At 38.7% G+C, this 16,710-nt stretch overlaps 3 protein-coding genes across 6 annotated transcripts; 1 reads left to right on the top strand and 2 right to left on the bottom strand.

Moving 5' to 3' along the window:
* Nucleotides 1-13: 13 nt before the first annotated feature.
* LOC105679087 (uncharacterized) lies at nt 14-6,228 on the bottom strand. 2 transcript variants are annotated; one of them, XM_067348666.1, is made up of 4 exons: nt 6,087-6,228; nt 5,780-5,934; nt 5,505-5,675; nt 4,872-5,376 (listed from the first exon to the last, which is right to left on the bottom strand). In XM_067348666.1, exons 1-4 carry the CDS (start codon nt 6,170-6,172, stop codon nt 5,213-5,215), a joined length of 576 nt encoding a protein of 191 aa, XP_067204767.1. In that variant the 5' UTR covers nt 6,173-6,228; the 3' UTR covers nt 4,872-5,212. The 2 variants fall into 2 exon arrangements, with proteins under 2 accessions (XP_067204768.1, XP_067204767.1); XM_067348667.1 differs by lacking the exons at nt 4,872-5,376; nt 5,505-5,675 and adding an exon at nt 14-96.
* Nucleotides 329-5,074, top strand: Uvrag (UV-resistance associated gene). The gene is made up of 9 exons (XM_012378874.2): nt 329-716; nt 807-1,011; nt 1,162-1,749; nt 1,819-1,991; nt 2,073-2,299; nt 2,391-2,561; nt 2,636-3,583; nt 3,663-3,732; nt 3,811-5,074. The coding sequence occupies exons 1-9, from the start codon at nt 612-614 to the stop codon at nt 4,003-4,005; spliced, it is 2,682 nt and encodes an 893-aa protein (XP_012234297.1). The 5' UTR covers nt 329-611; the 3' UTR covers nt 4,006-5,074.
* On the bottom strand, nt 5,409-8,400 carry LOC105679085 (uncharacterized). Of its 3 annotated transcripts, none has more exons than XM_067348660.1 (4): nt 8,122-8,400; nt 7,664-8,049; nt 7,466-7,586; nt 5,409-7,371 (listed from the first exon to the last, which is right to left on the bottom strand). In XM_067348660.1, the coding sequence occupies exons 2-4, from the start codon at nt 7,946-7,948 to the stop codon at nt 7,028-7,030; spliced, it is 750 nt and encodes a 249-aa protein (XP_067204761.1). In that variant the 5' UTR covers nt 7,949-8,049; nt 8,122-8,400; the 3' UTR covers nt 5,409-7,027. The 3 variants fall into 3 exon arrangements, with proteins under 3 accessions (XP_067204761.1, XP_067204760.1, XP_067204759.1); XM_067348659.1 differs by having other exon boundaries at nt 5,409-7,374; nt 7,664-8,044; nt 8,122-8,394; XM_067348658.1 differs by having other exon boundaries at nt 5,409-7,374; nt 8,122-8,394.
* Between the last annotated feature and the right edge of the window lie 8,310 nt (nt 8,401-16,710).

Here is a 16,710-nt window from a genome sequence, read left to right on the forward strand (position 1 = left end):
GTTTGTTTTAGTTGCACTTTCTGCACTTTGTTTTTGTTCTTCCTCAAGTTTTTTCTGACTGCATTACGGATTTCGATGTAAATACAGAAACCGTAGCTAGAACAAAAAAAATTACAAGATTGTAAGAATAGATTATACATGTATTAAATATAATATAATATGCATTAAAAATATAAATGTACGATATAAATTGTATTTTAAAATTCGCGCGCTACTTTAGAGTTTTAGGTTGCAATACTGTATTGTTCTTGCGATTGGCTGCATTGGGATGCGCCGACAACTTATCAGGGTAACGATAGGTGCAGATAGGTGTCAATACGCAGAGTTGTCAGAAGATTTGTCAGAAGATTTGTCAAAAGTTATTATATTCAATGAATACGCGTGATTCAATGATTAAAATCAACGATAAGCCAGTGTTCGCGAACACGTTTATCGAGCGATTGCTAAATACAGATTTCTTTATTTAAACTATATTTTGTGATAAACCAGAGTATAACCTGTGTGTATGATTATAATTACTTGTATTAATTAAAATATTCGCTACTCCGTTCTCATTGTCGTGACAATTTGGGCGACTGAATGATACTATCGCAGTACTATGAAGTTACACAATGGAGCTTTCCGAATCGCGAAATCTTGTTAAGGATTTAGATTTAACCCTTCAACCGCGAATCGCCCCGCGGTATAAAATCTGGCTTCCCCTCGCGACACAACAGGTAACTAAAGATAAATAACATAATGCTATATAAGCAATTATTACCTCAATTTAATAAATATTTCTATACATTGTATAATATTATTTTCAGTTGCGGCTCAGAAGTTTAGTACAAATAATAGGCCATAATCTAAAAGCTAATACAAATGGAGAAGTGTGTTGGTTTTACTACACATTACACAGATCAAGCATGTCGTCCCCCTTGTATACAAGTGAGACGATTGACAATGCAAATCCAAGATGGTCAACTCTGGAAGTACCTACTTTGCATGCCACAGGTTATTCAACAGCCAGTGGTGAGTTTATAATCTGTTAATACAATAGTTAATGTATGTAATTTTGGTATAAGTATATATATATTAATTTATGTCTCATATTCTCATATTACAAGCCTATTGAATCTTTTTTTTATAATATAAAATTAATCATTTTATTCCTTTAAACAGAAATTATTCTAAGAGTCTGGAAGCGTTCAACACCAGGTGATGCTAAAACTGATGTAACTCTCTTCACATGGGGAATATCATTCACTGGTTTGGCATATATTGGCCCTAAGCTCCCAACTAACCTGGAAACTGTTCTTAAAGAAAACTCTTTAATATTCCACTTTCATGGCGGCTACTTCACTCCTGTGTGCTGCTTCGTAACAAATCCAGATTTGAAACGATATCTTTACATGAACATAAATGTGTCTGAAGCAAAGAATAGTTATACTGTGAATAAGCTTAGCAGTCTAAGAAGCAAAATGCAGGCACTAAAACAACAGACAGAATCGGTACAAGCACTCAGAGTACGCATTGCTTCGGGCAATGATTTTCACACTCCTAAGTATCCACAAACAATGTTGAACAGATTGTTGCAACCACGAAGGGTAAACAGGGAGAAGAAGATGGAGATTGCGAAAATACGTGAAGAGTTAGAAATGGCCAAATTTCGAACAAAGTTGTTAGAACAAGAAAGAGCGCGAAAAATGGGAGAAATTCGTGTACTGAATCAATTGCATAGCAATATCGTAGAAGAGAATATAGATCACAGTTAGTATGACTGCAATATTTCATATATTCACACATAAGAACAATTTAATTGATTTGTTTCTGTTCTAGGTTCTGATTTGTTGTTAAGATACAAAGAGCTAGATAAGGACGTAGAAAGACTGAACGAATGGCGACAGAATCACGTAGACACAAGGGAAACGTACTTGCAAATGAGCAACCAACTTGCACAGAGGCGACGACAGCTGATCTCAGAATTGAGTTTAATATATTCTATTAGACAGGTATCTTCCACAAAACAAAATTAAATTGCGAAACTAGATTGTGTTGAAATTGAATGGCTAATATTTTTCTGGATCTTACAGGATAGTGCTGGAAAGTTCAGAATAAACGATGTTTATCTGCCAGACAGTGAAGAGTTAGAATTATCAAATGATACGCAAGTGGCTGTGGCGTTAGGTTTCGTTGCACACACGACGCAAATGATTGCGAATTTTCTGAATGTACCGACTAGATATCCCATCATACAATACGGCTCACGCAGTAAAGTTATAGATCACATCACAGAAAGCTTGCCCGACAACGACAGACAGTAAGGATGCTTGTAACTACCTATATTCGCAACTGATGGATCTATGCGTGCACTATCGCTAATGTAACGTTAATGTAATGTTATTTTTTAGGTTTCCACTGTTCGCTCGAAGCAAGGACAAGTTGCAATTCCATTACGCCGTATACCTGTTGAACAAAAATATAGCACAACTTCGGTGGTATTGCGGCCTTCCAACTACCGATTTAAGAGCAACGCTGCCAAATCTCGCTACGCTGATTAACATTAAACCCAATCAATCATAGTACGTATATCAGACACGATGTACCGATCTGATACGCGTTGATTTTGATTACAATATCTTGTTATTCCATACAGTTTGGACGATTCAAAACGAACATTTTCTACCTCATCTTTGGATACCGACGGCAAGCAGAATCCACCTCTCACACCACCATTGCAGAAGATTATTTTCGAGAAATGCCATCGCTCCTCTCGATCAATGAGTCAATTAAAGAGTATAAAGTCGACACTCGGATCTTCCTTGGATCAAGGTCTAGACAAACCTGTGCAATCATCCTGTGCGTTAGGCAGACAGTCGAAGCGTATTTGCAAATCAGAGGAGAGTGCCATTGACAATAAAACCTTGGTACTGGCTAAGGACAGATCGAGCAATAGTAGTAACGAGACATTAAATAGTGCCATTCTGAATAATATCGACGATTTAACTCTTAAAGATAATTTTGTCGAGATTAGCGATAAGGTTATTATTGAAAGTAACATCGAGATCATGATACCAACATCGGTTTGTAAAGCGAGGAATGTCCCGGACAGTTTGGAAAGTTCCGTGAGTGCTCGCGACAGGAGTTCGAATTCTATAAGCAGCTGCGAGATGGCCCTGGGCAGTAGCCAAAACGACGTAGATGAGAGTACGAATGGTAGTTATATCGCTCGAAGAGAGGAAACCGACGATAATGTGTTCTCGATGGATGACACTTTAAGAAACGTCAAAGACGCGATAGACAGCGCATTGAAGAACAGCGAGTACGGCAAAGGCCATTATTCCGGAAACGATATCTCACAGAATTACGACACGAGTAGTACAACTGTCAGCGAACAAAATAGTAGTAGTATTCACGAACAAAGCCCGCTTATGGAAACTGCCATTTATAGCAGAGAACATTTCGCTAAATCGTGCTTATCTCTGGACGATGTGTGTACTTATGATGAATCCGAGGGGAAGCAAAGAACGAAGTCCATTTGCAGTTATCCGGAAGAGTGTACAAAGGATATCGTGTCGCAATCGAAGTACAGTCCTGAATCTAAGTAAGTAAATGCAATTGTATATGTATGAATTAATAATTTTTTAATTTCACGAATGTGTACGTAATAACTTCTCTTACAGAGTAGAGCAATCGGATTATCCTCAACATGTTGAGAAATGGTCTCCGAATATTGTAAGAAACGAGCCAATGGTAAATTTCAGATTAATGCTTTCTATTCTCACGATTTCCAACGACAGTAGCTAACGAAGTTTTATTTCCAATCTTTAGGTGGACACGAGATCAATTTTAAGCGTATCAAAGTCAGATTGCTATTCCTACGATGAAGCGAAATCGCAGTGTGACATACAAACATCGAGCGAGTACATAGACATTATTAGGCGTAGCTCGGAAAACGTGTGTGCGCGTACCGAAGCTTTAGCCAACAAGAAAACTAGTTTCAAAGTAATGAAACCACGTCTCTAATACCTGCCTACATCATAAAACTGTGCCCTAATGATACGTATAAGCACCAAAGGTTTTAAAGAGTTAAAAAAGAAGATGAAATGTTCAGTATATATATCTCAAAGTTACGCAGCATTGCTTACGTATATCGGTAACATGATAAAAAGTTTTATTCAAGGTTAATTTTAATTAGAGAATTGTTACAAAAATATTTATATCTTTTATTTAATCGGTATAATGAAATGACGTTTATTATAAACGTTGTTGTAAGCTTTACAGCAAATTATGGAGCCAATTATGATGCGATTATCTTGTGATAAAAGTTATGTAAATCTATTGTTCTTCAAACGAACTTTTTTCTCTTTTTCCCGTGTTTGCGCAAACAACACTGAAAAATATCATTGATATACAACAAAGGGATATTACTGGATAGAACGATGCATATGTAGAACTGATAGTTCCTCTATGACTGCGTATCTTTGTACATGTGATACAAATGCGAGGACATTATTATTATTTTACACATTCGTACTGTGTGCACTTTAATGAAACTTTAGTTGAAAGTAATCGTAGTCGATAATAATATCAGGTCGTTTTTTTAGTTTGATAGTAAGATGTATATATGTTTATTCATACGTTCTATTAAGTTACGATTCTATTGTAATATACACAAAGTTCATACTGTTACTATCTCTGTACGAAAAAAAGCATTTTTATTAAATTGAGGTAATATATAATACACCGTAAAGTTTGTACATATTACAGATACTCTAGATTTTTTCACTGTACTTAGCTCACGTAAAGAATTCGACTAATTTAGTTTTCATGCTTATGATACAAGCAATCGAGCGCATCAATATAGCTAATTATATTTTTGCCATCGACAGCGTTAAAATATACCGTAAATTTATGTATGAGGACCAAGCAAAGTACTAAGCCACGTGATCGTTTAACGAAACGAATATGTAATCTAATTAGACAAACGCGGAAAAGCAACATGAAAGAATTGTTCGCAAAAGGATTTCCTTGCGAAACTCGTTAATAACGGACTATTGCAATGTGATAAATAAAAAAAAATTGTCTATCTAAAGACACGAAGAAAGTGAAGTTATACCCTACGTTTCTACATTTCCTGCATCTGCAACGTAATTGTATATTATTTTTGTTTTGTAAAGAAATTTAATTCAGTTTTTATATTCATTTTTGTTTATTAATTTGGGTATTTTTTTTACGACTTTGGTAAATTACAAGCGCCAAATTTTCTCGAGGGTGAGAGAGGGTTTAGATAGCATTGTTGATTTTTCATGTTGCTCAAACCTATTTTGCTAATGGCATCCACATATTCAGAGCAGCCTTTGAATGGCTCATCCCAGAAAGAACAAGTTTCTGGAACTACGAATAATCCAATATATAAACATGACGTATTTTTATTCTTATTATCTTAAAGAGAATCTCAACAGATGTTTATTTATCATGTGTCATATTTATATACATTTCGTATGTATAATTTTTCCGTTTACTTTTTAAAAGATCCATGGTCTTGGCAGGTTCAATTGTTGGATCTTCCATAGCTGAGTATCTAAATCTAACCGGATCTCTGTAAGGCTTTAAATCAATGATTGGCGTAACAAGTGATTCAATCGGTAATTTTACCGCAGTCATTAAAGGCCTGTACTGTGCAACAGGTAAACCTAATATGAAATGACTTTGTATCGTAATAAATAGAAAACGTAATATATAGATTCTTTCAGATTTATTATAATTACAATCTTCGGATAAACATTAGGAAACTCACCTCTTTTTTTATAATCCGTTTTGTAAACGCTCTTCATCGTCTCGTCCATGCCATGAGCACTGTCTAACATCAACGATGTGAGATTTGTCATTTCACGTTTAATTTTTATTAACTCATCCTGAAGTCGACGTTCCTTATCGGCCAGTTGTTTGTATCTGTAAAACGAAATAAAACTGGTTAGAAAAATTTATGAAATAATTATCAGCGTAAAAGGAAATGGATTCGTAGATAAAATAATACAATAATTTTTGGTTGGAAAATTACATTGTTATTACAAAAAAGTTTGTTACAAAAGTTTCTAATATACCTAGTTTTTTTGCTTTCCAAGCCGTGAACATCACATATACAATCTTCCGGATCGGGTCTTGGAAGATACAGTTGAGTACAATCCATCGGTGTGTGTGTGTTCACTGCGATTTGAGAGGTTTCGTACAAGGCCAATTAAATTTCTCTTGTTATAGTAAAATTTTGGCACATTTACTTTTAATTCATAATTAATAACTCCAATAAATTTGACATTTCACACTGCTGAATTTATGAGTTTTTTTTTTAGAATAAATCACAATGTGCCTGCATCAGGAATTTTCAATTTTCGAGAAAACATCGGAAAACATCGACTAAACGGAACAAGGCAGGGATGGATCCATGCAGGATAGAGCGTTGGTGGCACCTTGTGAATAGTTAAATTTTAATATTCTTCGAAAAATCCAGACGATACATTCTTTCACCAGCACGATCGACACGACTGTCGTTCTGTAGAGCGCATAATGCAATATCGCATTTAATAGCACAATTATGACACGTGCGACGAACGACTCGGTTGTTTTTTCAACGTCGACCATTTTTTAAATATATGTAAATTTTAATTATATTTCGTGTTGATAAATGTCCCTTTAAAGTCAATCAGATATTCAATAATTTTCATTAATTCGACGTTTAATTTAGTGATCACATATTTTTTATAATTATGTACGTAACATTTTGACCAAGCTGTGAAATATATATAACTGTAACAGTGTGATCTGAAGTAGTCGATATTTTTTATGAATAAAAATTGAATATCGAGCATGTCTCTTTCTTTCAGTCACATTGTATTTTCTAAGTTTATTATTTTTCTTTCTTTTTATATTGCAATTTCACAAAATGTTTCAAAACAGAAACATTATTGTTCATCAACATTCATAAACTCTCAATTTTCTATTATTTTATTGAAATTAAATTAAAACATTTTTCGTTGTATTCAATGTATTAGTTGGACACAGTTAACACCGGTAAAACTTTTTTTTTCATTTGATGTAATTTAACTTTCATAATGGTTTGACCGATCTTATTGATACTATCTTGATACTCCGTTTTCCAGGATGGCAATTGCGCCAATCTTCCCTCGATGTCCTCGCACGGCTTTCCGCGTTTCAATGCATTCTTTTGTTTGAAATCGTATTTCCGAGCACGCGTGCTTCCGTTATACTTTAAAGACGGGGGACGACATTGTGGCGGGCAATCAGCTTCTATCGTTATCTTTATTGGCACACGGCATTGCAGCTGTTGATCGTCCATATCACGGATCCTGGACAGTTGTGTCATACGTGCAGCTGCTAAGGAAATATAAATTTAAATGATGCAAATAATAATACGGATAATATAAATAAATTTCTTACGTCTACAAGATTTTCAAGATATTCTTACCAGGATCACTGAAATCGATCTGATACGTCGTCTTCATACGATCAGCCTCTACTCGCGAGGCTCTTTCCTCCAGCTGTGCTTTTTCTAACATTTTATAGAACTCGGGACATTGTATTTCGAGCTGTAAAAATTAAATAAAAACTTGCTCGCGTTATTTCTTACAATTAAAATAGTTAAAAAATAATTTTCAACATTTACTGTTTTTACGCAACCGCGCGGCTGATCAAACGGTGTTTTATCTACTTCCTGAATCCTAGGCTGAGTCTTGGGATAAATCTTCGGCTCTGAGAGCCATCCCGTGGGTTTCATACGACTTGAATCAAAACACTCTTCGACTTTCACATCTACAAGCTTTTTAAGCGCTTGCCGTGAGTCGGTGCAAGTGCAACTTTTAAAAATCGCTGTTGGCGATTTAGGTCGACGTGCAGCCGACACTAGAGGCGAGGTGTAGTCCCGCTTGTAGATCGAAACGTAATGATTCATTATGACGATGGTTGAATTTCTGAACGGCGTACAGATGATTTCTGAAAGCTTTACGAAGGATCTTCGGAGATCTCAAGCCATTGTTATGTATTTTTTCTGATCTTGTCGATGTCACCAGAAATAAAAAGTTAATGTTAAACACACATATAAAATTTGCAATTATTTTCATTTACCTGCCAATCTGTCGTCCACATCCTGCAGCGATAGATTTCGAACAATCTAAATATTTATTCTACCATTCCAAAATTTAATGTGTCCTTTATTATTTAATGCCATGATAAATTTATATTTTATGATCTTAACTTTATATTTTTATACTGCAAATTTTCGTACATTTTCGGTGTAGATTTATGTCAAACGGTTAGGAATGAATGTAGATCGATAGTTAATTTGATACGCGAGAAAACGCTCTTCAAATTTTTGCCATGGTACCACAATGATAATCAAGAATATTATATCAAAACAACGGGGATACTTAAAAAAAATTTCATTAATATTTTAGAAAATGTCACTGTTCAGAGTCAAATATTTTTTTATATACAAGCTGTATTACATTAGTAGAATGTGCAAATAAATCTATAACTAATTATTGCGGTAACAAAATCGACAATGTCTTGTTAAGAAAAATCAATAATTTCTACAAAATTTTTGCCGCGCGTATAATCAGTGATAAAATGAATTTGATTGCAGATCGTAACGTAGCAAGATAAATAAGCTTCGTTCAGTAAATATTCAGGTCGAGTATTACTGTTCGCATTCGGCCGTATTATTACAAACAAAAGCGCAAAGTAGCAACAAAAGATGGCACCGTGGACTGGAAATTATTATATTTGGCACGATGCCATTTATATGAAAACTTATTCATCCCCAAATTGAACATCGCGAACGGTTATTATTAATACGAGAGATAATTACGTTATTTAATGAGTTCGCTTTAATTTTCTACGACCAAATATCAAACTGCGTCGTTGTTGCATTCATCAATTTTAATATACTATAATACTGAGGCATAATTATCTAAGGATCTTCGGACAATGTTTGGATTTGAAAGTCGATTAAAGAGAACCGTCTATTTGATCCTCACGCATACGCTTTTTTCATCGACATTTGGCACCGATCCAAAGGCAACAGATAGTTTAATGTAGAGCCGGAGATGATGAGGCTGTGCGTTTCAGCCACCGGCTGCAATCGGCGGCACGGTAAGGACACACGTCCGCTTTATTTAGATACGATTAGAAATAACGTCCCGACACTACTTCCGGAATCGCAAATTTACAAACTGCCATGTCAAGATCTTTCTTACCAATCCTTTCATTAGTATTCAAACGAATTTTGCTTATCTCCTTAAGACTTTGTACGTCTGAGAAATCTACGAGTCTCAAATCGTATAACAATAATAATCAATGTTTTCATTGTAATTTTCTAAAAAATATTGTCGCTTTGCTATGTGAAAAAATTGTATTTTTAATTACTCTTAATGAAAAATGTTAGATACGCTGTCTCTTTAAATGTCAACAATGTATGTGTAAAAGAATAATTTCTATTATTCATTCACGGCAAATATAATTTACGCCCGACAAATAAAATTTATTAGATAGAAAATTTAGTGTTGAAATTTATCTGAGTCATACGACTTCACAGCTTTCCCATTTCGCATCTTGCATTTTATCTTTACGATCTGTTCCATGATCGTTCACAAATGCGAAAACAAAAAGTGCAAAGTGACAAGTAGGCGAGGCGTTTTAACGTTCGGTAGCGGATCTGCAGTTTCCGTTGTACGGAGTAAAATTTTTGCCGCTATAAAACTCGAATTGCTTTTGAGAGCGTCGGGTATTTCAACGTCGAGAATTTGTATGCATTTTCGCGGATTATTATAAGAATTATGACGTTACAATTTCCACGGGAAAATGGAAACGTCATAAGATTTTTATTTTCGACTAGTAATAGCGTAGCGCGGAAATTAAGGGCGCCGCGGGGGTGAACGCAAGGGGATGGCGATCCGATTTAGTCGGTATAAATCATCCGCGTCCGCGTCTCGTCTCGTCAACCAGCACATTTTCGATCCGCGAAGGAAGGAAAGCTCGGAAACGGACTGTACCAATGGTCGCTCTAAAGATATCGCTGCGTCCACCGCCAGGAATAGAACCGTGACGTCGTCGCTGAACACGTCGACGAAAGAAGACGGAGTCGTGCACACACATGCCGACGTGTTCGCCGACGGCTTGGCCAACGGGATCTACGGCCGGTGTGGCATAGATCGGCCCTTTGGATCGCATCCCGTCAATTACTCTGCTTATTTTCTCCTCCACGCAGATCACAAGCTCGATTCTCCGTAATGCGACGTGAGATCGCGCGAGGCTCGCGCGATGCAGCGCGGAGGACTAAATATTCTTTGAGCAAGACAAACATTTTCTCAGCATAATATTTTTTATTCGAAAAAATAAAGCCATTATTTATACGGAGAAAGCAATCTCGAATTCATTTTATTTACAGCCTGCCGTCCGCTAAACGCGATAAACACGCGAGAGGAGGAACTTTCTACGTTACACCGTCCAATTTCTAGTCTAGCTGCCAGGCAGATGGGGAGATCGAGACTTCGACTATTCGTCGCCGATGACCGCTTCTATTAAAGATGGAAGAGCTGGGTGGGTGGAGAAGAAGCGTTTTGCGAAATCGCGCAGTTCCACGAAATGGCTTCTGTAGACGCGGCTGTAGACGCAGCAATGCGGCATCGCGTGTATCGAGATAAAAGGAATGATTTCAAAGAGGAAAAAAAAAATAAATCAGGAGATAAAGAATAGATGAAGCGAAACGAAGCGCGCGCAGGACGCGACAGAGATTTACGGCGCGTTTTATCGCGTCGCCTTTTCCCGTTTTGATCCAGTCGCGAACATTCGCGTGCGGAGGCAAGAAATTGCAGAAAAGTCTCGACGCGGCACGCCGTTAAAAATCACGCCGACACGTGCGCGTTCGCGCCGTAAATTTTCAGACCGGGAGCAAATTATTGTTCGAGCGAGTTAGCGCGAGATAGTAATCGGCTCTGACCAGAAGCCGTTAATGTGATTTATAAGCTGCGTTCCTATGTTTCTCCTCTCTTTCTTCTCGGTCGCGAGATTCTCAGTACTTCTGAGAGTCGCGACGACGCGAAGGGAGAAAGAGAAAAAAAAAATATTGTTGACAAAGAAGCCGAGCTGTATGTAGAGCGCAATGTGTCGCCGAAAAGTTAATGGGCTGGATTTAATGGCGCGTCGCATTAGTCGCATCAAAGTGTTATTATCTCGAGATTCAGTCTAATTTCAGCTCCGGAGAATAAATATTCTTTGTTAATCCTCTGTGGATTTTCTGTGCTTAATGAACTTTTCCAACTACAAAGATTTCTACTCACCAGGTAGCCAGTAAATCCTTTCTTTCAGTAAATATTTGTTCATATAAATTCTTTCTCAATTTTGCAAACAATTTTTCATAAGATTCTTTTTTAATTAAAGAGTTGGAAATAGAGTTGCGTATATTGTTTTATTTCATCTTTAAAGTGGATCTCACGAATGACTGATTCGGATTTCTTCTGCTGAACGCTTTATCCTTGCAAATCTGCAATTAATTTCAAAATTAAAAAAAGACTCGTCCATGCAAATTCTACTTTAAGTTAAGCGGAACAAAATTATACGTAAAAAAAAAAATAAAATATTTTGCGTCACGAACTGTTTATACAAAACTCAAATACTCTCGATATTTCGCCAATAAAACGAACGAATAATTTTTCTTACTTTAGTGTTAGTTATTTTCGTTATCGCGCATTTTCTACGACATTGTTTAAAATTAACTACCATTTTTTAATTAAATGTTACAATCAGTGTCGAAAGAATGGATCAGACATCTATAAAGGGAACTGAGACACGGTGCGTTCTTCGGCGCTTTTACCTCGACGCTACGATGGTGACGTTTCCACGTTCGTGTCGTCGTGGTTTTACGTCGGATGACACGCAGGAAACGTTCACGCAGGTGTCCTGTCAAATTTATGTTAGGGATTCGCATTGCCACAGACGACGCGGTTTCCAATTAAATGTTTGATATAGAGGTGCGGTGTCTCACCGCGATGTTTTGACTTTCGCAGCGAGACCCGCGCATTCTCTCGCACAAAACGACACGGCAAAAATAATTCACGAGAGCAAAAGAGAGAGAGAGAGAGAGAGAAAGAGAAAAAAAGAGAGAGGACCTTGCAATTCGTAGAATGGCGAGAAGTCGTGCGCGTACAAAGCGTAAAATTACTGGCGCAAAGCACTCCCGCTGAGTATGATCAAGAGTGCTTTTTGTCGAGCGTAAAACGTGAGTCGAAAAGCCTAGTGCGCAATACCCGAATAAATAAGTCCTGGAAGTCTATCCTCTCGTTACCGCCGCTAATATCGCCGCTATGCGAGGCGATCTTTGCGCGAAATGGTCAGAAATAAACGTTTCTCTTCGGGAGATTACGCCCGGATGGCAGGATGTAAACGAGCGTTTATCACCGCTTCACCTTAAACGAGTAAGCGAGTTTAATCCGCGATAGGCGGGAAGGGTTCTCGCAGATAGGGACCACTCGAACACGAGGTCTCTATCTTTGTCGTTCGTCGGTCGTATAAAGCTGAGAGAATTGCCGTCGTAAAGTGTCCACGTCGCACTTAAGCTGCCTGCGTTTGACACGGAACGTCAAGTCGACGTTGTCACGCTTAATCTTTTTATTAGATTAGTAAATTTATATATGAGCGTAGTTGTCATAATAAAATTAGTTTTGTCAATGAGGCAACAAACAATCGCATACGCTTATTTTTATGACAATGTAAAACAATGTAATGTATTTTTATAAAATTGAGAACGCGCCGCAGTGTGGCGATTTTTAATTATTATAATTATAATATCAAAGTGGTCGTTTATAGAAGCTGATGAATCATAGCCGACGATCTCATCACTTCAACAGTTATCTTCTCCTTCGTTACTAAATATAGAATTCCCGAATCATCTTTCGCTTAAGGAAACACGAATAAAGTGTAAATTTTTATATGCCAAGAAGCGATGATTCCTAAATAGAAGCGTCCTTTACGGAGATGCAAAATACGGCGTTAGATTTCTTCAAGTTTTATTTCTGCGTAATTTTCATTGTTTCGCGATGGAATGAAGAGAGAACATATTTTTCATGGTACGAGAAACATTTGGAGAATCCGGGGGATGTCAGCGGCTCAGTGAAACATCGCGTTCTTGACTTTTTCACGAGAAGCTAACGAACTTCGCATCCGCTCGCAGGCTCATGGAACCTCGGAACTTCAACGAAATCCAGAAACGGCGCTGCAACAATGAAAGTTCGTAGATCTCGTGTCACTTTACTCCCGGGAAATGTCACCGCCGACACTTCGTCTATCTCCGCGCGAAAAAGCTTCTGCGAAAGAATCTAAATCAGTTTGCCTCGTGTACGGCGAATTATAATGTCATGAAAATTAAGACGCGAGAAAATTTAATACTTGCGGGAAAATTTAATCAAGCAAGAGATGGAAAAGTGGAAAAGGTGCGGCAATCAACTCTGGGATAGTTAGAAAACAAGGAAAAGGATGGCTAGAAATTCAAAATACTTGCGAGAATTCCAAGTACTTCAATGCTGAGCTAAGCTAGTTTTTTTCTGAAGTAATAAAACTGCTGTATTAATAATTCCGAGTGATGATCGCACGCGAAGGCTGTCACGTTGTGTCTCACGAACGCTGCCAAGAAATCCAGTAACGCGGTGTCGGTTTGTAAGGTGTCCAAAAAATTCGCTTGGCTGACAAGCATATGATAACAAAAATTGTAAAAGAAAAAAAACAAAAATACCGAGATATTCAGAATAATATAAAAATTAACGATTAAATTAATAAAAATGAAAAAATCTGTTGCACAAAATTAAATTATTATCTTGATTAAACACATTTTTTAAATAGATATAATAACAATTTATAATAATATTTGTGCTAGTTGAAAATTATTAGGATACTTATAGCAATGTAATGCATGCGTAACATATGTGCTCGTTATTCTGCAACGCCTGACTTTATTATAATTTATTATCTACATCGTTCACAGCTCTCTCTCTCTCTCTCTCTCTCTCTCTCTCTCTCTCTTTCTTGGTATACACATATGAAAAGAACTTTCCCGTTGCATTAAAGACAACCTGTCGATAAATTGGATGCTGCCACTATGTAAGCGACAGGTCGCTCTGTGAGGAAATAGCACACCTAGAAATCACTTTTGATTTTACAATAATTAAGCGACGCCGTTATTTCCCCTGTTTTCGTTCTGCGATTTACAAAGTTTTTGCACGCCCTCATTTCGCGATCTGCAAAGTTCCCGCAAGCTCCATTTGTATCACGTTATTGGTCGACAAAGATGTTACAATGCGGTCGTAAAAACACAAAGCCGATATGCATGTGATTTGCACGTCGGTTCTTAATTTTTCAATGTATACGTTCGATCGCAGCAAGAATTAAAATCGACGAAATTCTGTACATTAATCGCATCTATTTGTTGCTAATTATTGCAAATAATTTTTCAGACATTATCTTAAAAATTTCAGAGAACCACCGATAAACAGGACACAGTGTCTCTCTCTTTCTCTTTCTCTCTCTGCTCCGCACGCAGCGTCCACGCGACTGCCATCAGGAACCGATCTTCCTGGCAGACCCGCGATATGATCCACTCGGCGCTTACCGCGTCGTCGTCAAAGAGAGAGGAGGGGGGGTCTGCCAAGAAGCCGATTACACGTTTACTAGCGTGCGGCCACGGGGATTACACGGCACCGTGGTGTCGCGCTGCTGCAGGACGGACGGTCGCACGCGCGCGAGTTGGAAGGACAGTGGTTTTAAAATAAGCACCGAGAGTCCCAGTGCTCTGCCAATGCCTATCGGTCCAAGCGTTCTTTCTCTCTCTCTTTTTCTCTCTCTCTCTCTCTCTCTCTCTCTCTCTCTCTCTCTCTCTGGTTCTGTACCTCGCTCGCTCGCTCGCTCGCTCGCGCTCTCTTCTTCAGCGGTGGTAGTTGATCGTACATCGCGCTTGCAGCAGCCGCCGCGTCGTTCGTCGCCAGTCGCGAGAGACGAGCGCGTCGTTCCGTAGTCGTTAAGCGTGTCGACACGGTGGTTGTCGACGCCGGGTAGCGGATAGATCCTCACGAGAGGTTCAATCGATCGGGAGATTCCTCGGGAGAGCGCGAGATCGCGTTGATCGGGCGACACGCGCCGCGGAGGAAGTCGAGTGACGATTTCATCTTATCGCTCAGATCTTCGTCTTAAGGAAATCTTTCATCGTATCGCTCAGATCTTCGTCTGAAGAAAATCCTAGACGATTCTTGCGCGTCGGCGTGTCCTGACTTTGGACAAATAGTGTGACCGTTCGGAATTATCTTATCGCCGAATGACACGCGTTTTGAAGAACGCCGCGCAGTTAAAGTTATGAACTTGACAATGAAATCCGTATCACAGGCGGTTACGTTGATATCACATGGCTTCTAGTGTCTAACGTGACGATCGACAGCGACGGTAGATCGATCTGCGATAGATATTTATCCGGCGAAAATTCCGCTGTGGTGCAATATTGAGTTACGCGCCAGGACAATCTTTAAAAAAAGATTTGCATGTCTGGACATGAAGAAAAACGATAATAGCATCGTAAATATCGATTTATATGTTTCAAGTTTTCGCCTACTTTCTTCAAATTTTCACTACATTAATCTATTTTCGATAGTTATTATTACTTTTAATATTAATAGATGCCAATTGTTTTCTCAAGAAGCTTAAAATTAGTTCAAAATTGATTATGTTATCTTTTCTTCTGAAAAAAAATTGATTTAGTAAAATGCTCTCTCGACGTCAGCTTAAGTTTATGAAGTTGAACTCGGTTAATTAAATTTGCTAATTAATCACGCCGCGCTCGACAATTTTTAACATCAGCAGTGCATTTGTCTTGCTCGGGTTTCTTAACTGCTCCATTTTTACGAGCGAAGATAATACCGTCTAAAAGTAGCGATCCCTCTCTTCCGACACGTCGATTAGGCTCTGATTAATATCAGAGCATTTCGCAGCGGGCGCTCGAGCCTGTATATTATTCTATTCTTCGCCTCTCGCTTTATAACTTTCCGTGCCGCGTCTCATTTTCTTTTCGTTTCTGCAGTTTCCGCGAGTTCGCGTGCCGGTGCGTGGTGTCGCGGGCGAATTAAATTGATAAGGCGACAAAACTTACAGATCGGTGGGGCCGACGCTTCTTCTCTTCTCGGAAGCATTGTGTGCACGTTGTGACTCAGCCTAGAAATCGCAGGAAATCAGTGATTCATCTGCGCAGTGGACAAGCGACGTGGTGAGGTGAATGCTCCAACGCGAGTGAATCCGCAAAGTCGCTCCTCCGAAAAGTTCAGACGGCAGCGAAAGTGGTTCAAGCCCGCGCTTGGTCAGACGGCGGCGTCGCGTCGCGTGTTCGCCGGTGCTCTCGGCCCTCGCGGCGATCTCTCTGTGTAGCAGATCGTCGGTAATTAGAGAAACATTCACCGTAGAAACTGGCTGAATAATTCGCTCGTGCAGATGCCAGGTGTGAAGTACGCGCAGCCGGAACCGCGACATTCCGCATCCAATTGGTACACCGACACCGACGCGGCACTCATGGGAATTCAAAGCACGGCGCAGTTCGTCGAGAAGTACCACCACATTATTGGTAAGAAGCTTACAAAGTTGCCACGAAATTCGCGGGCGGGAACAGCGCAAAGGAACCAAGTGAGCTTT

The sequence above is a fragment of the Linepithema humile genome, chromosome 2, assembly GCF_040581485.1.
Source record: "Linepithema humile isolate Giens D197 chromosome 2, Lhum_UNIL_v1.0, whole genome shotgun sequence".
In the NCBI taxonomy this organism is placed as follows: Eukaryota; Metazoa; Arthropoda; class Insecta; order Hymenoptera; family Formicidae; genus Linepithema; species Linepithema humile.